General features: G+C 37.5%; 1 protein-coding gene and 1 long non-coding RNA gene across 2 annotated transcripts in view; one reads left to right on the top strand and one right to left on the bottom strand.

The window, feature by feature from the left end:
• Nucleotides 1–4,004: 4,004 nt before the first annotated feature.
• On the bottom strand, nucleotides 4,005–13,160 carry LOC103098384 (uncharacterized). The gene is made up of 2 exons (XR_473380.2): nucleotides 13,019–13,160; nucleotides 4,005–4,401 (listed from the first exon to the last, which is right to left on the bottom strand). It is a non-coding gene; the product is annotated as an uncharacterized LOC103098384 (long non-coding RNA).
• Nucleotides 13,140–21,377, top strand: part of MTPAP (mitochondrial poly(A) polymerase) — a 30,083-nt gene continuing 21,845 nt past the window's right edge. The window contains exons 1-4 of the mRNA XM_001375609.5: nucleotides 13,140–13,287; nucleotides 19,607–19,773; nucleotides 20,383–20,616; nucleotides 21,137–21,361. Coding sequence (XP_001375646.3) covers nucleotides 13,140–13,287; nucleotides 19,607–19,773; nucleotides 20,383–20,616; nucleotides 21,137–21,361 — 774 coding nt within the window. The remainder of the gene's footprint in view (nucleotides 13,288–19,606; nucleotides 19,774–20,382; nucleotides 20,617–21,136; nucleotides 21,362–21,377) is intronic.

Genomic DNA, 21,377 nt, shown 5'->3' with positions numbered 1-21,377 from the left:
CTGTTGATTTCTAATAGCCATCACTTCTCTTATGTAGATTTCTTGTAGTAAGAGATACCCAGAACTACTAGACTCATGGGAACATAAAATCATTGATTTGGGTCTGAAGGGACTTCAGAGATTAAATTCAACTCCTAATTTTAGAAAGGGAAATTCAGGCTCAAAGAGGGGTAGTTTTTACATTTGCCCAGGCTCATTTAGGTAGTAGATAGCAGAGCCAGGAACCCAGATTCCAATCCCAGATCTTCTACTTATTAGCTGGCTGTCCTTAATTAAGCAAGTCACTTTAGCCTCTCAAGGCTCTGGTTTCTTCAACTGTAGAATGAAAAGGATGAATTAGATGATCTCTAAGTTTCTTTCCAGCTATGATCCTATATGATACAGGCTGCATGCATGTGAATGTATGGAGCATAACTGAAAGGACCACCCACTCTCTGGAGCAATTTTATTGTCTGCAATTTGAGACACTGTTTACACCTACAGGAAAGAGTATAAAGACAATGTCTCCATCTAGATTCTTTCACAATTGATAAATGAGAAATCACTTTGGTAGTTTTCTGAATGTTGTTTAAATTCCTGGCAATTTCTGAGCCTGAATGACAGGTGAATGGTAGAGATTGGCATCCTGGAATTGAGACTGAGATATTTCTCTGGCTAGGCCTGCAAGCTTGAATTGTGGGAGGGGTAAGGAAGCTCAAGGTTTAGTAATGAGTTCAGAAGAGTGACTATGGGATGAGTGTCTTGTCAGATATGGTATATGAATATTTCAACAACCTTGCTGGGGAGAGAGGGTATGATCGAGATCTGACTCAGATGTACGGTTTTTATAGCAGACTCACATATATTGCCATGACATGAAGCAAAAGAAAAACTAAGTGAACTGAAAAGGAAAACATGAAAGACTTCATTTGTATAAACATGTCATTCTCTAGGGCAATACCTGTTGTATTGGGGAGAGGCCAGGACACTTGTAGATGAATTCTATTAACAAACAAACAAACAAACAAATAAATAAATAAATGAAGAGAAGGGGATATCCAGAAGGAGACACAGACAAAGCAGGAAAGCTTTGAAAGTTTCATGTGTGTGAGAAACAGACAGAAGGCCAATTTGGCTGCACCACAAAGGACAGGAGGGGGAATAACTTCTAGGGAGCCTGGAAAGATGTGATGGGCTTTACAAGCTAAATAGAAGAGTTTGAATTTTATCTTAGAGGCAATAGGAAATCATTAGAAGTGATCTAATAGAGGAGGTACATGGTCAGAGATGCACTGAAGGAAAATTACTTTGGTAACAACTATGTGTAGGATGGACTTGGAGAAGTGAGAGACTTGAGTCAGAGAGGCCAATTAGAAGGCTGTTGCAATAATCTAGGTGAGAGGTGAGAAGGGTGTGAACTAAGGTATATCTTTGTGAATAAATAGAAGAGGTTGGATGAGAGAGATTTCATGGAGCGCGAAATGACAAAGTTTTTATTTGTTTGTTTTTTGTTAACCTGGGAAAAACACAGAACTACTAGTCAGAAAAACCAAGTCTTTTTTTTTCTTGTCCTCAATTACATTACATTGTGTTGACAAAGGCAGTATTTGAGTACATAAGTTTGTGCAAACTACATACAAAATTAATGAAGGCAATTTTGCTGGGAAGGACTCTAATAGCAAGTAAGATCCAGAAAAAAACTTCATGTAAAATGGATCTTGAGACAAGTTATGAGAGAAATAAAGGATTCTAAGAGAAAGAAGCTAAGTGAGACATGAGGACAGGGGCAAATGTGTGGAGTCAGGATATATAGTATTATATGTGAAGAACTGCAAGGAGGGAAGTTAAATTATTTAGAGTACAGAAATAGGAATAATATAAGTAATAGATCAGAAAGGTAAGACTCTGAAAGCAAAATCAATCAATTTATATTTATTCTGAGAGACGACAGGGGCAACTAGAGTTTATTGAATAAGGGAGTGACATCCTCAAATAGATATATATTTAAGAAAAGCCCTTTGATAGCTATAGAAAGGATGGATTGGATAGGTTGAAGCCATGAGAACAAGAGTGAAATTAGTGGACTACTAAAGTGGTCTAGGAGAGAAATAATGAGGCTCTGTTCAAGGGTTGTTTCTACATGAATAGAAAGAAAAGTGATTACTTTTAAGAAGTTAGAAATAACAAAATTCTTCACCTTATTAGATGCATAAAGAACATGAGAGATAGGAGTTATGGATAAATGAAATTGCAAAACTATAAGGATTACACTGTCCACAGCAGAAAAAAGGGTTTATAAAAATAGAATTTGGAGAAAAATAAAGTTTGGTTCAGTGAGAGATTCCTTTGGAGGGTTGCTTATACATTTTACCTCTTACTCATTGTTTGTCCTTCCTTTCAAAAAGGATCAATGACATCATGAGGTAATGTCTTGACTTTCAGGTGACCTGAATTTAAGTGAGACAGAGTTGAAAAAAAAAAAGTTGTCAGATACTCTTTCAGAGTTGTAGGAGTCAGTGGCAAGACAACTGTCAGGATTCCTATTGATGGTCCGGGATGCTATTGGTAACCTTTGGGTTTTTGATGTCTGAGCAGGCTCAAAGCACACTACAACATCTGCTTCTGTCCCCTTCATAGATTTTGAAACAAATTGTTCTAATACACACATTCAACCAGGGAAAGTCTTCACTTGCTTGTGGTAGTCACTCTGGTCACTCTGCCTAAGTCACTGACAGGTTCGTGGTCCATCAGGTACCCTCCTGGTTTAGCCTATTGCTGAGGTCATTTACTCAGGCATATCTGCTATACGTGCTACAGCTTTTTGGACGCACAGGTAAGAATTGAGTGTCAGGTGGGCACCAAAGGTCAATGAGCAGCCCTTTTCAGGTATTCCATGCTCTTTGTTTTTCGATATCGAACTTTCCACAGAGCTCTGGTCTTTTCTTTGCAAAAAGTTGGAAATCTTCTATTTTGTTGAATGCCCATACTTTCCCTTGGAAGTATTTAGTCAGTTTTGCTGGATAGCTGATTCTTGGTTGAGGACCCAGCTCTCTTGCCTTTCTGAAAATCATGTTCCATGCCTTACGGTCATTCAGAGTGGAACTTGCAAGGTCTTGTGTGACCCTGATTGGCATTCCTTTATATCTAAATTGTCTTTTTCTGACTTCTTGTAGGATTTTTTCTTTTGCTTGAAAGCTTTGGAATTTGGCAATTACATTCCTGGGAGTTGTCTTTTGGGGATTTAGTGTAGAGGGTGTTCTGTGAGCTCTTTCAGTGGCTGTATTGTCCCCTTGTTCTAGAATCTCTGGGCAATTTTCTTTGATTATATCTTGTATTACAATGTCGAGTTTGCTGTTTATTTCTGGATTTTCTGGTAGTCCAATTATTCTTAAATTGTCTCTTCTCCCTCTATTTTCCAAGTCTATGACCTTGTCAGTGAGATATTTTATGTTCTCTTCTAATTTCTTGATCTTTTGGATTTGCTTTATTGATTCTTGTTCTTTTACCTGCTCATTGTCTTCCAGTTGCCTAATTCTGACCTTTAAAGCCTGGTTTTCCTTTTCAGTTTGGTCAAACCGGTTTTGTAGTTGCGTGAAATTCTTTTGCATTAATTCTCACTTTTCCTGCCAGAAGGCTTCCATCTTTTTGATCATTTTCGATTCAAATTCTTCAAAAGTTTGTGGAGAGTTTCCATTTCCTTTGGAAGGTTTCAGTGCATTTGCTTGTGTTTCCTCTTCTATCTCCTCTGTATTTTGTATTTTTGCTCCATAAAATGCGTCCAAAGTTGCCCCCTTCTTGTTTTTCCTGTTGTTTTGAGGCCACTGAACACCAGACAGATAACAGAAGAGCCAGCCCCCCTCACTCAGATAGAGATGGCAAATAGCATAGAAGCAAAAAAGCCTCAAAACAAAAGGAAAACCAAGTCTTTAATCAAGAAAGAGATAGTGTTCAATATTTCAGCCACCACTGTTATGATTTTTAGGAAAGGGGGAAAGGAAGGGTATACATAAAGGAAGAATCACATATAAATAAAATTGAATTTATTAACAGGTAAGGGAAAGGGTTTGGGAATGGAATAGGGAAAGGGCTTTTTGCGTCTGACTTTTATCCACTATATTTACTTCTCTAATTAAGCTTACTCTAACTATCTAACTAAAGACTATTAAGACTAAATTCCCCAGCAAACCCAGAATTTCACACACACAGTCAATGGTTGGTAAGATATCAGGAATCCAAGTTGTGGTGTTCTCAGATGGTCTCAGCAAAGTAGAGGTCTGCTCTCCAGCTAACTATCCACCAGAAGACTAGAGATTTCCTCTCACCCACAGCCAGTTGATCCTCAAAGGCCTGTTGCTTGATGGATGGATTATCAGGATGTCTCAGCTACACACCTTTCTCCTTCTCCTCCCAGCTCCGGAGTGTCTGTATTTTTAAAAATGAAAAAAATGTTAACCTTGTTCTATTCATTTGCCTTCTACTCACAGTGATCATGGCCAGATATTAAGAGGAAATGGATCTCATTTTTGGTGAGGAAGCCTTGCATTTTATATTTTCTTAGCTGACACAGAGTGTCAATGATTATAAGCTATAATTTTGAATTTTTTAAAGCTTTTTTAATTATATTTTCCTTGCATGTGCAATATACTATTTGTTTTTCATTTAATTTTTTCTCTCCTTTTTATATTTGAAGCACATATCACCAGCATTAAGGTTTTGATTTTTCAGTGCTACAAGTTTGAAATACATTTGCTAATGCATGCCCTAAAAAGCTTGTGACTATAAAAACGATGCCACTAATTATTTAAATAAATTATGGGACTTTGCTTAATGATTCTGTCTGATTCTAGGACAAGATATATACAAAAGAGCCACTGCATAGTGCCAATAGAGCATAAGGTCAAAGAGACCAACCAATCCTGGTGCAACTGATGTCACTTTAAGCCTAGACAAAGAGGACTTGAACGTGTTTGGGGTTCGAGGTTGCGGCTGTTTAACATGTGTTAAAAGCAGGTCCTCCTTGTTCCACATTCTACCAAGTACCTCAAACTTGGCTCCTGGAACCTTGGCTCATATACTCTGGTCCCCTTTTCTGCCTTTCATAGTGTGGTACTTTTCTGTAGTCCTGGCTACTGACTGGGTAAATGCATCATTGCTTAGATCATTTTGATTGGGCCCTGATTCAAGGACCTGTTATAGATTATTTTTCTTTTACTTGGAATTTTTACACACAAGACTTTGATACTCTATATTTTCATCCAGAAATTTTTTCTTTTTTCTTTGGATTTTTCTGATATCTTTTTAATTTCTCTTGCCAATTGATTCATACACTTCATACCTCAGCCATGCATCCCTAAGTGATCCCCCCCTTTTTTTAAATCACCCTCTTAACGGGGGGAATGTAAAAAAATATCATTATTTAAATTCCTTTTGAGAAGAATTTTAGGTAAAGAAGATGCTACCTCTCTGAATCCAGAACTGAAGTGTTGGAGAAGCCACCATGAAGAAGCCTCCAGACCACAAGTTGCACAAAATTGAACTTTGGGTGTGGCTGATTGAACATTTATTTGTATGTATACTTTTATGCCAAAGGGGACTGCCCCCTAACTGGCTTTTTGTCAATGCGTTCAGCAATTATTGGTTTTATTCTTTTTTTTCTCTTATCCTCAAATTATTGTAATCTTTAAATTGATTATGTTTTCATGATCCTTTGGAAAAAAAATAATTTTTTTCAAACAATCAAACGGGGGGAATGTAAAAATGGACTGGAATCCAGGACTTCAATCACCACAAGCCTTTGCTCCACTTCCCCAAAATGCTTTGTAATCTCACGGGAATTCTGAGGTGGGCCAAGATCAAGGAAGGATTTAAGCTGGTGGCAAAGGTCTCTTGGACTCTTGGACTTCCGTTTTGGGGCAGGCGTGGCTTTTTTTCATAATGTAGGTGAGGTTGTGTCTAGGCCTCTCTATGGCCTGGACACGTGTCTCTTATCCTGTATTTTCTTTCATCCTTAATCTTCAATAAACCTCTCAAAAAATATAATACTCCTTGCAGAGAGAAACTAATTTCTACCTGCATCAGTCTCCCCATATTCCTAAATTTTAACTGTAACAATATAGGATTTCTCCCGCCTGGCCTGTGCCAGGGGGAATTTAAAAATCCCTGCCTCTAGGTCTCTGAAGAAGATTAGAGGCTTCTAAGAGGATAAAGTTGGAAAGTAAAAGGAAACTCAGCCAGAAACTCACCACCGAACTTGACAAACAACTTGTAGTCATGCTAAGATGCCAGAAGGCTCAGCACGCTGCTCTCAGCTAACTCTCCACCACCAGTAAGGAGTTTTTTCAGAGACAGCAAGGGAACCAAATATTCACCCTCGTGTGTCCTCTAAATGCCCATTCCTAGTTCTCATCTTCTTTTGATTAGATTATATCTTTAGAGTTACTTAACACTTCTTTTTTAAGTTCACCTTTTGTTAGTTACTTGACCTTTTTGTGATTAATTTAAACTTTATAGTTACTTAACATCTTTTTGTATTAAGATACTAAAAATTGTGAATTTCAAAACTACTCAACCCTATTCAGACCATTCTTTAGAAGATAAGATTTAGCTATTTCCTGATCAATAAAAATAGAGATACTTGGAATAACAGAATCAGTCAGGTCTTGGAAACTATAATCTCCACCCTACTCAGGGTAACAAGATTAGGAAGGGCTGCAGCAAAAACTCAAGATTTAATTATTTGAGAATATGGCCTTCAACAGATATGTGCAAAAAGGACAGACCTCTGGGCGGTCCTAGGTCAAGCTAGAGCCATCATTGGCACATGTGAGACACAGGAAGTGAGGTAGAGGACAGCTCAGGAGTTCTCGTGACTTCCTGTGAGGAGGGAGAGAGGTTGTTGGAGCCTGGTGCTTGGAGTTGGAGGAGCCCACAGACTGTTTTCTCCATTTTGGTCATGTGAGTGACCATTTGGCAGAGCCAGCTAGGTTTTCCAACCTATTTTTGTTAAGAATTTGGGAAAAGGAAGCAACTGGAGGTTTCAGAGAAGTTGGGCCTGCATGCATTTCAAAAGCCTGTGTGACTGTGACAAGTAACCATTTTGAGAGCAGTGCTGAGTGCAAGTAATCTGCCTAGTGATACCACACCCAAAAGAAACCACTCCTCCTGAAGGGAGGAGGCGAGTCTTAAAGGGCCAGACTTAAAATTTTTTTTCTGCTGCAAAAAGCTTTTCAAGATACAAGATGGCAAAGAAACTATTACTTGCCATGGATACTCTAGCCTGGATTGCACATTTCTTGTATATGTTTTATGACTTATTGTTTGTCACGATTCCGGATTTTATTTATTTTCTGCTTAGTATCTATGAAACTTTGCAATGGCTGAATATAAGTATGTATCACTTGATTTCATTCATTCCCACATATGCTGGAGCATTATTCGTAGTAACCAAATTATACTATGCCCTAAAAATAGGTGTACATCTAATTTTTGGGAAAAAAGCAAAAGATAATGAAATGGCTGTGACGATTTTAGCCATGTAAGAGGAGATGATGCAAATAAAGGAAATGATTAAGCAACTAACTGAGGAGAAACAATGTGGCAAAGGTATTAACACACAACAAAACATATCCAAAAATAACAATGTAGTTCAGCAAGAAAATACAGATGGGGCTGAAGGTGGAATACCAATATTGTCACTAAGAGATCAAACAAGCCTACAACCAGATAGTGGTATAATTCATATTAAAACACATAAACCATTTACAACAGCTGACCTTGAAAGTCTGAAAAGACAGATGCCTTCCTGGTTTTCAGAACCAATGACATGTTTAAAAGAATTTAAAAGAGCAATTAGGCTTTATGATTCAGATTTCCAAGACACTGAAATTCTTCTCTCAGAATTATTTTCAAAAAGGGAAAAACAACAATTCCTTGATGAAACAAGAAACAATCCAAATTTAACATCATGGCCAGAGGAAGGAACAGACTTAGAGTTATCTAATAACGAAAATCTATGTTACCTAAGAAAGACCAGAGAAGATCTATTAGAAGCAATGAAAAGTTTTTCAAAAAGACCAGATACTTGGGGAAAATTTGAGAAATTGAGACAGGAAACTGGGGAACATCCATCAAAGTTCCTCGATAGAGTTATTGAAGTAGCAGAGGATGTGCTTGGATTTGAAAATTTAACTGAACAAAATCTTCAACACATAAGGAGACAATTTGTGAAAGGCAGTAACACACCTATTAGATCATATTTTAAACTTCAATGCCCAGATTGGGAAACCCTAAGTCTGGAAGATTTAAGAAAAACTGCAACTTACATATTTTCAGGTCATAAGGAAATGCTAGAGGAAAAGGATGAAATAATAAAAGACCTTAAAGCCAAGCTCAAGGAGGCAAATAGCTCAAGTAAATATAAAGAAATTGAAGAAATAAAAAAATCTAGCCACTCTGCAATCGTACAAACCCACAAGAAATTACACACAAAGTAATCAAAGGAGAAATTTACCCAGATGTTTCCTCTGTGGAAAAATGGGTCACATGGTTCGAGACTGTTATTTAAAGGCACAATTATTCCAAGCTAATAACAAACAAAGGTCTTGGAAAAGCAACATAAAGTATAGCAGCAATAATACACAAACAAATGCAAAATGTTGTGATTGTAATTGCAAGAATTCATTGCAAGCACCAAATTTAGAAACCATGGAGAGGTACATCCATCAAGGAGCAAAACCACGTTATTCGCAAGTAGTCTCAGGTGCTGCCAAACAAAGTCAGTTATGAAGCCAGGTGCATGGGGTAACATCAAAAGGGAAAAATGGAAAAGGAAAAGGGAAAAATGAAAAGGAAGGAGACTGCATGCAAATAGAACTTGGTGTTCCAAAAGCACAAAATAAAACTAAGGAACAGATAGAAGAAGAAATCCAATTAGATAATGATGTAACAGAGATTAAAGAGAAAATTTTTGGAGCAGTGGAACAAGCTACAAAGAAAGAGGAAGAAACAGAACTGGCAATAGTCTATAATACACAAACTGCAAATGAATTAATTGAAGCACATGAGCTAACAATAGAAGGGTCCAATGGGGAGGACAATGCAATAACAGAAAACATTCAAATTAGCAGACCTCCTGGAGACAATGGCATGAAAAGCAGGGATGATATTACAAAAGAAAATACCAATGATATAATAGAAAAGTCAACTTTAAATCCTTATGCAGAAGAATTCCAACCAATAGTAACTGCACAAGAAAAAGCAAACACAAACATTGTCATGCCATCCTTAAGTCTCCATGATAATGCAAATCCCTTGCAAACTGATGATGGATTGCAAAATGAATGTTCAGAGCAACAAGAAAAGTCTGTTGAACAAAATTGGGATTTGAACACAACAGAACACACATTCTTGTTAATCCCAGAATGCCCAATCAACCTTCTTGGGAGAGACTTTTTGTGTAAAATTGGAGCAACTATTCAATGTGATAAATCGGGGAAAATCTTTCTATATCTACCCAAAGACTCTTTAAAACATTATCCATTGCTGTTTATGGGGAAAGTGGATGATGAACAAGTTCAGAATGAAGGTACGATATTTGAAATACCAAGTGATATACCCAAAGGACTTTGGGCCACACATTCTTCAGATGTAGGGATTCTAAAGTCAGCAACACCAGTAAAATTAGAAGTTAAAGAAGGGACACCATCAAGGATACCACAATACAAACTAAGTAAAGAAGCCATCGATGGAATCAACCCAATTATCCAAAGCTTGTTGGATCAGAAAATTTTAATCCCAACAATTTCAGAATAGAATATACCAATAATACCTATAAAGAAAACAAAATGTGACTCTGAAGGAAAAGTTCAGTGGAGACTGGTCCAAGATTTAAGGGCAGTAAATAATATTGTGAAAAAGTCCCATGCAGTCATTCCAAGCCCATCTAAAATAATTTCAGAAATCCCAAGTAACTCTAGATATTATACTGTTGTTGATCTGTGTAGTGCTTATTTTAGCATTCCAATTGCAAAGGAAAGCCAAAAAATCTTTGCTTTCACTTGGAATGCGACTCAGATGACATGGGGATGTTTACCATGGGATTCTGTGATAGCTCAACAGCATTTTGCCAAATCTTGCAACAAGATTTGCAGAACATTCGATTCAAGGAAAGCAAAATCGTGCACTATGTGGATGACATTCTTCTTGCATCCCCATCTGCTAAAGTTTGTTATCAGGACAGTAAAAAACTCCTCCTAGAGCTATATAAGAAAGGTCACAAAGTTTCCAAATCAAAACTACTATGGGTCATGCCTAAAGTGGAATACCTAGGATTTGTCTTGGAAAAGGGGACGAGAAATATTTCCAAGAAAAGAGTAGAGGACATACTGAAGCTCAGTGTGCCAAAGACTAAGAAACAACTGAGAGCCTTTTTAGGAGTGACAGGTTTCTGTAGACAATGGATCCCAGGCTATAGCCAAATAACAAAATGCCTTACGGACTTGCTTCCTGGATGTTGGAGGAGAGAGGAGCGTGGTCAGCCCAGTCTGGAGTGGCATGCTCTTCTTGGTTCAGCCGGAAGACACAGGCCTCTGAAGGTCAGATTTGTTCTTGTTTGCTTTCTTTGTACTGCTAAGATTCTGAATTAGAACAACGAGAGTATACGGGAGTGGGACAAACTCTCCACCAGCCTCTGGGGCCTGGCCTCAGGTCTGAAACTGAGAAAAACTCCAATCCCAACTAGTTATTAAACTTTATGTTATTTGAATTCGCAGTCAGATAAGTGGACTATCTTTTCTGGTCATAGAGGGAGCTGAACTTCAGTTTCAGTCATTCAAAGACAAACCGTCCTTATTGGACCCCTGCTGTTTCCTCTCAGCAGGGGACATCTCCCTCCCTTGCCTCACCAAGCAATATTCCCTCTCTCCCTTTAACTCCTCCACACTCCTCCAACCTCCCATTATCCCCCCTGTTTTTCAATCTTCCTATTTCCTTTCCCAATAAATATTACAAATTGGAGGAGCCCACAGACTGTTTTCTCCATTTTGGTCACGTGAGTGATAGGGATTGATCTCTTTCTTTGCCTTGGCTGTCCAGGGCCTTGGGCCTGATTTGGCTCAGCCTAAGCAGAGTGGGTATTTAATTCCTATTTCCTTCTCTCCCCTTTCCCTCTCTCTTTCCCTCCCTCTAATACTTTCTTCCTCCTGTTTGTAATTAAAACACCATAAAAAAGGTTGGCGGCTGACTTGAGTTTTCATTTAGGAATTACATAGCTGAATTCCTTGGCGACCTTAAATTAATATATATCAGTCTTTTAAAGTGATTTCCATATCACAAAATAGACTTAGCTTAAAGTTCTAGCTTCACTATGAGTTAAGAACTAAGTACCTTCATTGTTCAATCAGTAGATTACATCTTTATCTAAGTAGGGTGGATTAATTTTAAGTTCACACTATGTTAGAAAACAGTTTATACAAATCTAGCATAGATGCTAGAAGCAAGTGCTTGGTTGAGGGCCTAGGTTTGGCAATCTACTCCATTTCCTGGCCTTTATCTAGTCTTAAGGTTTACCCAAACTCAATTCTAAGGAAACTTTACTTCTTAATGGCACCAATAGGAATTCTAGTCTCACATTCATGGGCTCATCATTCTGAGGAAAATTGTTAATTATATTAATATTTGTGGTGTAAAGTTCAAAAGTCAAAGGAGTACATGACAAAAGGGAAAATAAAAGAGCAATTCAAATAACATAAGTCAAAGGCAGGTAATTTATTCTCACAGAGAAATAAACAATAAGCCTAAATTTGGCATTTAAAAAAACTCTTACTTTCTGTCTCGGTACTGGTTCTAAGGTAGAAGAGCACTAAGGGCTAGGGAATAGAGGCTAAGTGACTTGCCCAGAGTTGCACAGTGAGGAATTACCTGAGGTCAGATTTGAAAAAAAGGTCCTACTGACTCCAGGCCTGGAGCTGTATACACTATACTTCCTAACTGCCTCAATAATGCATTGTTAATAAAGTGTTATACTGTTGTTCTGTGTCCAACTCTATATGACCTCATAGACAAAGTCTATAGGCTTTTCCTCACAAAGATACTGGAATAGTTTGCCATTTCCTTCTCCAGTGTTTCCATTTTATTGATGAGGAAGTGAAGCAAATAGGACTTAAGTGACCTGCCAGGGTTACACAGTTAGCAAGTGTCTGAGACAGGATCTGAATTCTAAACTACCTGACTTATGATGCACTTATGTATTTTACCTTTGCTACCCCAAGAAGTTATAGTAATAAATAATAAGTAAAAAATAACCATGCATTGGTTAGTTATAGTACTAAATGATAATAGTAAGAAATGTCAATCATAGGAAGTAATAATGGATTGAGTTATACTAATAAAGGATAATAGTAAGAAATAATGTATTATGAACAATTATAACATCTTTATAGTAACAAATAATTGTTATAGTCATAAATAAAAAAATAATAATGAAGCATTTGTGTATCAGTGTAAGGTTTGCTAAGAACTTTACCTATATCACTTTTTTTTTTAGTTTGCACTTTATTTGCAGAAGCATCAGACACACCACAGAAGACTATATCATCACTTTTGATTATATAAAGAAGGTACTGAATAAATGCCGCTCATTGACCAGGGCCAGTAAACATCAATGGTAGAATCTGAGCCCAGGGCCCCAGACACTGAACAAGTGCTCCTTCCCTCGCACCGGCTGCCAAGATCTAGTTTCCGATTACAGAAGTCTGGAGGCCATGGGGGGGTGCCCATCCAGTCTAATATCCCAATACTCTCCCGGAAGCCAGAACAGCCCAGTGTCCAGGGCACCGTCACCCAGCGGCACCAGGAACTTGGGCTCCGCCCCCTTCTCAAAACACAAAACCAGGGTGAACCCTGGTACTCTGGGTGTATTTCCCAATGGCGAGATTTGATTTAGAAATCTTGGAGTGGGGGTAGGGGAAGCCATGAGGCTCGGCCATTGTCTTCTCACGATCCTGGTCAGAAATACAGGGGAAACAGCCTTCAGGCGACTTACGTGAATATCGTCCGTACGCTCAGGTTTGATCCATGCGACACTCCGTCTGGGTTAAGGGAGGGCGCATGCGCACAACGTCTCCTGACCTTTTCGGCTCCCTCCGCTTTGACAACGAGGGGCAATGGCGGTCTGTATGGGACTAGTGACTCGTCTGCCTCTTTGCGTCCAAGGAAGGGGCCGATTCTTCGATTCTTTCCACCGGCACCTTAGTTCTCCCGGAACTGCCATCCTCAAAAGAGAAGAGCCGCCTACGGGAAGCGAAGAGCCAGGTGAGGAGGCGCGGCCGGTTAACTAGGGGCTTCTTTGCCGCTGCATGTGTTGCCGGTCTAGAGGGAGAGGGCCGCGCAAGTAGGCAGGGGGCGGGGCTAGTAGAAACCCCACCCTCCGGAGCCTCTTGGCAGGGGCTGTGCAGCCCGTTGGGGCTCTGGGGACCTGACCCCAGCTGGGCCTTCTCCGTGCCGGGGCGGCTGTTCGACTCCGGGCCTTGCTGACCTTGGTCCCGCCCCTTGACCGTCGCCCCTTGACCTCTCTGGCCCCCTGTTCCTTCCGGGGTTGGCACTGGAGTTGCGTAGATTTCTGGGACCCAGGCAGGGCTTTTCCTTTTCAAGGAGGGCACACGAGCTCCTGATTGGGACGTTTATTGTGTGTTTTACCTTTCTGAGGCACTGGAGCCTTCTCCTTCCTAAGAGACTCGTTTATGAAAATCCAGCCTCAGGTATCTACAAGTTGGATGACCTTGGGCAAGTCACTTAGCCCCATTTGCCTCTTTCTTCATCTGTGAATTGAGTTGGAGAAGGAAATGACAAACCTCTCCAGTATCTTTGCCAAGAAAATCCCAAAATGAAGTTAAGAAGAGTTGGAAGCTACTGAAATGACCAAGCAACTGCAATAGTAAAGCAATTAAGTGACATTTCCCCCCAGAGAAACTAGAAGCAGTCAGTGCCTTTACAGATTTACCAGGACCTCAATCAGTAAACATTAATTAGGCATTTCCTATGATAGAAACTGTGCTTACTGAAGGAGATTATGGAAATATTGGGCTAGAAAGAACTAGTATCATTTTTTAGTGCTATTTCACTGAAAGAATTAATTGCATATTGTGAGTTAGGAACTATTTACTTTTCTTAAAAATACCAATCTAATCCAGTAATCCCTTTTCTATAAAAAATATTAGTGCCTCCCCCTTCTCTCTCATGTTGTCTTTCCTGCCATCTTTCTCCTCCTCTCCCAATCTCTCTTCTCCCTTCTCTTTCTCTCCTTGAAGGTGGCTTTGTCCCACCCCAAGCCTCCTCTTCATTTCTTTTTTCCTTCAGTCATTCTTCAAGTGACATGGCTTCCTGTTACTAGATGTAGATCAGTTTTTTCATCATTAAAATGAACACCAAGACCTTACTTTGGTATTCCAGATGTGGTCAGACCAATGTAAGAATACAGTGGAACCATCATTTTTACTGATCTAGAGACTCTGCATCTAATTCAAGGGTTTTAACTTGGAGTTAGTGACTTTTCTTTTTACATTTTAATATTTTGATTTTTTTTTTGTTGTTCAGTCATTTCAATTGTCAGGCTTTTCATGAACCCATTCAGGATTTTCTAGGTACATACTAGAGTTGTTTGCCCAAGGTCACACAGCTAGTAAGTGTCTGAAGTTGAATTTGAATTCAGGAAGAAGAGTCTTCCTGACTCCAGGCTCTGCACTCTTGACTTTTACACCACCTAGCTATCTATCCCAATATTTTGATTACTGCATTTCGGTTACTTTTTAACAAGCTGAATGTTTGATTTTATACATTTAAAAACAGTTCCTTGGATGGATCAGCTTCATCAGATTGTCAAAAAGGTCTAGGTCACAAAAAAGTTCAAGAATCGGCAGTTTCAAATCAATTTATCTTTTTGGGTAGACACACTATTGGCTAGTATTGAGCTTTTAATTAACTAAAATTCCTAAAACTTTCAAGCTGGGTTTCTCTCATCCTTGATTCTTTCAACCATTGATCCTTTGATCTTTCCATTGATTCTTTCAACCTAAAGTCAGGATTTTATATTTATTTGTATTAAATTTAATCTAAATTTTGGACCATTGTTTCTGCCTGCAGGGATCCTTTCCCTTATTCTGTAATCAGTCAATCATTAAAATTTATTATATGCCTAGTATGGTGCTAGGAATATAAATACAAGAATGAAATAATCCCTACTCTCAAGGACTTTATATTCTTCCTAGAGATATAGGTCTATATGTAAATGTATGCAGAGTAAATACAGGGAGGATGAAATCTTAAGTAAAAAGTACATATTAGTCAGGGAAGGGTTGGGCACTAACAGTAAGAGGGATGGCTTCATGTAGATAGTAGTGAGGGATTCTTTTAGGCCAAAGGGAGGAAGGAGTACATTCAAGACACACAGAACTGCGGGAGTGCCATTTCTTAGGAATTAGAGGTTTATTGGATCAAGAGTGTGATAATGGGAGTGTATAATGATGCTGGGTAGGGCTAGGTTCTGTATGACTTTAAGGACTATAAGAACAGTTTATCTCTTATCCTAGAGATGCCGTGAAGCTATTTGAGTTTGTGGCATAAAGGCTGACATCAGATCTGCACATTTAAGGAAAATCACCTTGTCAGTTTGTGTAGAGAGAGGATGGATTAGAAGGTGAGAGACATAAGATAGGGAAGCTAATGAGGAGGCCTTGCAGTGGTTTAGGCTAGAAAAGGCCCTTTTTCTAGTAAGGTGATGATTTTTTGAAGATAGAAAGGGACTGGACAAGAGAGATGTTATAGAGTTAGAAATGGCAAGATTTAGGAGTTGATTGGATTTGTAGGGTGATGAAGAATAAAGGGTCCAGAATGATACTTAAGTTACAATCATGGGTCACTGGAGGAATGGTGATGCCATGAAAGAATTATGAAAATTTGGAAGAGGGGTAGGATTGGGGTGATAGTTAATGCATTCTTCTGGATCATATACCAAGCAAGGAGGATTTTCAGAAGTAGGCTGGAAGAATGAGCAAACAAAAGAAGACTAACCATTTAAAACTATTATTATAACAAAGATGCTTAAGACAAGCCAAGAAAAGAGTATGACTCCAAAACATCTATACACAAAATCCCAAATTAAAACTCAACTTAGGCACAAATTTAGAATTCCAGGAAGACATGGAGCAAGTGTCTGAAAAATGAGTTAAAAAAATTTTTTTTAAATAGAATGAGAATACTAGAGGAAGAGAGTAGAAAAGAAATGAGAGCTATTAAAGAATTGAAAAGGGAATTAACAGCTTGGTACATGAGATACAAAACTTTACCCAAGCAAACTTCCTTAAAAAAATTAGAATGAATCAAATAGAATCTAGTGACTCCCTGACACCACAAGAAATTACAAAAGTCAAAAGAATTGAAAATGTAAGGTAGCTCATAGGAAAACAAAAATTTAAGAATTATTGGAAGCTATGACCCCCCAAAAGGGCCTAAACATCATATTTTAAGTAATCTTTAAACTCTCCATATCTTTTAGAGCCAGAAGATAAAGTGATAATAGAAAGAATCCACCATTTACTCCTGAAAGAAATTCTAAAATAAAAACTCCCCAACAGGGCTTTAGCCAAAAACCAAAGTTTCCAGGCCAAAGTAAAATTTTGCAAGCAGTCAGAAAGTAAGAATTCAAGTATTAAGAAACCACAGTTAGGATTACACATAATTTAGAAGCTATTACTTCAAAGAAGTGTAGAATTTGGAATTCAATATTCCAGAAAGGCAGAGGAGATAGTGAGGAATACCTTACTCACTAAAACAGTAGAATTCTATTTAGGAAAAAATGGAGCTTTAGTGAAATAGAGGACTACCAAGCCTTCCTGATAAAAAGGCCATTGCTATGTATAAACTTTTGAAGTTCAAGGGGGCAGCTTGGTAGCTCAGTGGATTGAGAGCCAGGCCTAGAGATGGGAGGTCCTAGGTTCAAATCTGGCCTCAGATACTTCCTAGCTGTGTGACCCTGGACAAATCACTTAACCCCTATTGTCTAGCCCTTACCACTCTTCTGCCTTGGAACCAATACACAGTATTGATTCCAAGACAGAAGGTAAGGGTTTAAAAAAACAAAACAAAACTTTGAAGTTTAAGCACTGGAGTGAAGTACAAAATGGTAAACATGACAATGAAAGACTAAACAAAGATAAACTACTTATATTCTAATATGAGGAGATTATGTATGTGATTCCTCTGAGCTTTATCATCATTGGGAGTCATAGAAAAAGTCAAATGAGGCAAAAGGTCTGTGGGTGGTTCTTTTATAGTTTTACCTTCTTAAAAGAAGAATGGAAAGGTAGGGGAAGAGTACACTGTTGGGAGATTGGGACTAGGAATAGAAGGGACTGTCAAAAGAAAATTATTTTATAGTCTGGATACCCAAATAAAAGTCTATACAAATAAGAAAGCATAGTAGTAGTGTTCAGCACTTGAGCCTCTCTTATTTATTCTCATCAAAGGGGAGAAGAAAAACACAGAATTAGGTACAGAAATTCATTTCACTCAATGAGGTAGGAAAGGGAAGATAGAAAAATTAGAGGAAAGGTAGATTGAGAGAGATCAGTCCCAAGCAAAACAAACTAACTATTGTGAATCAAAAATATTTATACTTCTTTTTTGAGGTGGCAAAGAATTGGAATCCGGAAAGGGTATCTGTCCATTGTTTTTGGGAGATGACTGATTGGGTTATGGTTATGAATGTGAGTACTCTTGTGTGCTAAGAATTGAAGAGGATAGTTTTGGAAAAACTTGGAGTGCTTGTATGAACTAATGTAGAGTGAAGGGAACAGAACTAGGAGAATGATTTATACAGTAACAATAAATAATATTGTAAAGAGTAACAGCTTTGAAAGATTTAGGAACTCTGATCAGAATAATGACCAACTTTGATTCAAGAAGACTGATGATAAAATATGCTACTGACTCTTGACAGAGAGGTGAGAATCTCTAGGGCAGAATGAAATAGATGTGTGGACATTGTGTGGATGTGTGTATGTGTATTTATGTATATATTTATTCAGTCATTTTCAGTTGTATACAACTCTTTGTGACTCCATTTGAGTTTTTTTTGTTTTTTTGTTTTTTTTGGCACAGATACTGGAGTGTTTTTCTATTTTTCTTTTCCAGCTCATTTTATAGATGAGGAAAGTGAAGCAAACTGGGTTAAGTGACTTTTCCAAGGTCACACAGCTAGAAGATGAGTGTGGTCAGATTTGAACTTAGATCTTCCTGACTGAGCCCAACATACTATTTCCTGTGCCACCTAGCTGCCCTCTGTGTTTCTTTTAGACATGACCAATGTGGAAATTTGTTTTGCTTGACAATGCATATTTATAACTGGAGTTTTGTTTTTATTTCATTCTCAGTTGAGAAGTTGGGGAATGGGAGGGAGAGATAATAGATTTTTGCGGTCTGAAAAAATAAAGATTAATATTTTAAAATTTTAATAAGTTCAGTTCTATACACATTAAGTTTGCAATGTCTATTGAATATCTAATTTGAAATGTCTAAAAGGCAGTCAGTAATGCTTATCTGACATACTGGGTATCCTTTGCATTTTTTTGGTCATTTATTTCCATTTCATTGCAACCACAAAAAGTGTTAAAAATGGTTTTGTATTTTCCCTCTGTTGTTGACCCATTTCTGTCAAGGTAGTATGGTGTCATTAGATATAGTAGTTACTTTAAAGAAGAAAAACTAACTTGAGTCTTCAACTGTTTTTATTGGACTATAGAAAGGGCATATTGGCCATCTACCTTCTTCTTAGTGATTTCCCTTTTTCTTTGTATCTTCTAAGGTAAGATAAAACCTATAATTCAGATCTTTGACCAAAAAAATTCTCATGAAAAATTTACCATCAAATAGAAAAGATAGACAATTTATTACATTTTCCCCTTTACCTTATTTACTCTTCCCTTAAATTGAAATGAGTATGTTGTTGGGTTTTTTTAAAGCTCTGGGCATGTAATAGCTTGTACAACATCAAGGCTTCTGTGGGATATCCCACATACATATATCTGTAATGATTTTTTGTAATGTGTTTTCCTCTTTTTGTTCAGTTCTAATTTTGTAGATTTCACCCTATGGGCAGTAAATAAATATAATAGGTTAAAACAGGGACCATGGCTAATTCTAAAGATATCTATATGAGAAAGTTGACCCAGTGTGGTAGGAGAAAAAAATAGACCTATTTAGTTTGGTGATTGTAATTTTAGGTTATACTTGTTTAATAGGTTTTTCTCTCCCAAGATTCCAAAATACATCTTTTGGGGAAGGAAGAAAGATCCAGGTTTATGATTGAATTTATAAGGGGAGCTTCCAGTTTGTATAGGTCTTTCACCAATACAGAATGGCAACTCTCTTCTAACTTAATCGTTTTAGTCAGTCTCTTGGGATGTTGAGAGGCTAAGTGACTTACCAAACTTACATAAGTAGTACATGTCAAAAGCTGAACTTGAAACTAGGTCTTTGAGACTCCAATACAGTCTATCCATTGTACCCTATTAGCCTCTACAAAATAGAAATTAAATATTAATTTTGTTCAGGAAAATGTTTTTTGCCTTTTTCACAGGCTTGCCAGGAAACAGAAAGACTTTCTCTGAAGTGCAAAAAGAAAGACATGAGCAGGCACAAAGGTCCATTTTAATAAGCTGCCCCAAGAAAGTTCCTGAGAAAAGACTTCTTAAGCATTTGTGTCAGCATGGAGAAATCACTAATCATTTCTTCTTTGAAAGCTTTGTAAGTTCTTAGAATGATCAAAGTTTGAGACAAAGCTATAGAGTGAGAGACTGGACGAAGGGAAGAAACAAAATGAATATAATATGCATAATTATGCACTTTGATTTCTTGGGCATCTCAGTCACTCCTTTGGATTTTGCAGCAAAGGAGTGAATAGTTCTGCTAACTGATATAAAACTTGTGATTCTTTTTATTCTTTGACTAAGATTTATCTGTATTGTTTCTTAAGAAATTGTAACTTCATTATTCATCATTTATGAGTAACAGTAGCTATTTGCTTGATTTAGGGTCAGAGGTGGACAAGATCACTGTGCTTTAGCTTTTCAGTTTGATGCTTAAATATCCAAATTTTTTGTAGGTTATTCTGAGTTATATTTTCCAAATCTATTCCTCCTCTATGCCTATCTTTATATGAAAGTGCAAAATAGTAAGAAATTTGCAAGAAGCAAAAAGTTTTAAGGGGGAAATATACATAATTTAGTAATATTAAAATGTTATTTGATAAGGTTAATGACTGCTTTGAAAAATAAATAGAAAGTGACTTTAAATCTATTAGCAGCTAATTCTTCTTCTTATGTTTGTGGGATTTTTTCCTTTTATTTTAAATAGGGCATTCATGCTGTTATAGAATATTCCAAAAAAGAAAGTATAGCTTCACTGCAGGATTCAACTTTTATCCCTCATGGAGAAACAGAGTTTCCTATTCCTTTTAAATCTCGGTTCTTTAATATAAACTTGAAGAATCCATCAAACCAAATTTCAGATGGGACGCTTGTACAGTGTAGTGACCAGTCTAGCCCTTCAAATGTGGATCTTGTCGAGATGCTTTGTAATGCAGAAAGTGTAAGTTATGCATTTTTACCTTTTTTCCCCTTATATGTAGGAGTATTAAAATGCACTGTTTTAAAGGTGACTAAATGATAGATAGCTTGGTGAATATACAATATTATTCAGGGAACTGGGATTTTGGCTTGTATATTTTGAAATATTTTGCCCATTTCCGCTGTACCTTAACCTTTAAACATGGCTTTTAATTTTCTTAAACTGTTATCTTTGTTATTTTTTGCATATTTCTCCAAAATGAGTCTTTAGTTCTTTGCTCCAGGTTTGTTTGTTCAAGAAAAGCTGGGATCATAATTCTGGTCTTCATTTTTCCACTTTAATTGTTTCTGGTGGTATTTTCAGAGAAAAGGTTTTGCTTTTTAGCTTCAGAAATAAATAAAATATTTCAAGAATTTTTAAGTTAATCCTTAGAAAATCACCATATCACTAGCATTAGCAAATTATAAACAAAAAAGTCATTTAATTGACTTAGTCTTCTGTCATTTCTTGAGTTTTATGTGTCTTTGTTTTGGTCAGCTAGGTAGAAGGCCAAATAATCACCCTCATGAGGATATTACAAGTAACAGAAGAGAACATTAGGCTCCGATACCTTACCTGCTCTCTTATTGAGGATATTGCAGCTGCATATTTTCCAGCTTGTACTGTCAAACCATTTGGGTCTTCAGTAAACAGCTTTGGGAAGCTGGGCTGTGATTTGGACATGTTTTTGGATCTAGATGACATTGGTAAAAATAGTGCTGCCAAGGTAAGTATGAATCTGA

The sequence above is a fragment of the Monodelphis domestica genome, chromosome 5 (assembly GCF_027887165.1).
Source record: "Monodelphis domestica isolate mMonDom1 chromosome 5, mMonDom1.pri, whole genome shotgun sequence".
NCBI lineage: Eukaryota > Metazoa > Chordata > Mammalia > Didelphimorphia > Didelphidae > Monodelphis > Monodelphis domestica.
This window is presented reverse-complemented; position numbering and strand designations above follow the sequence as displayed.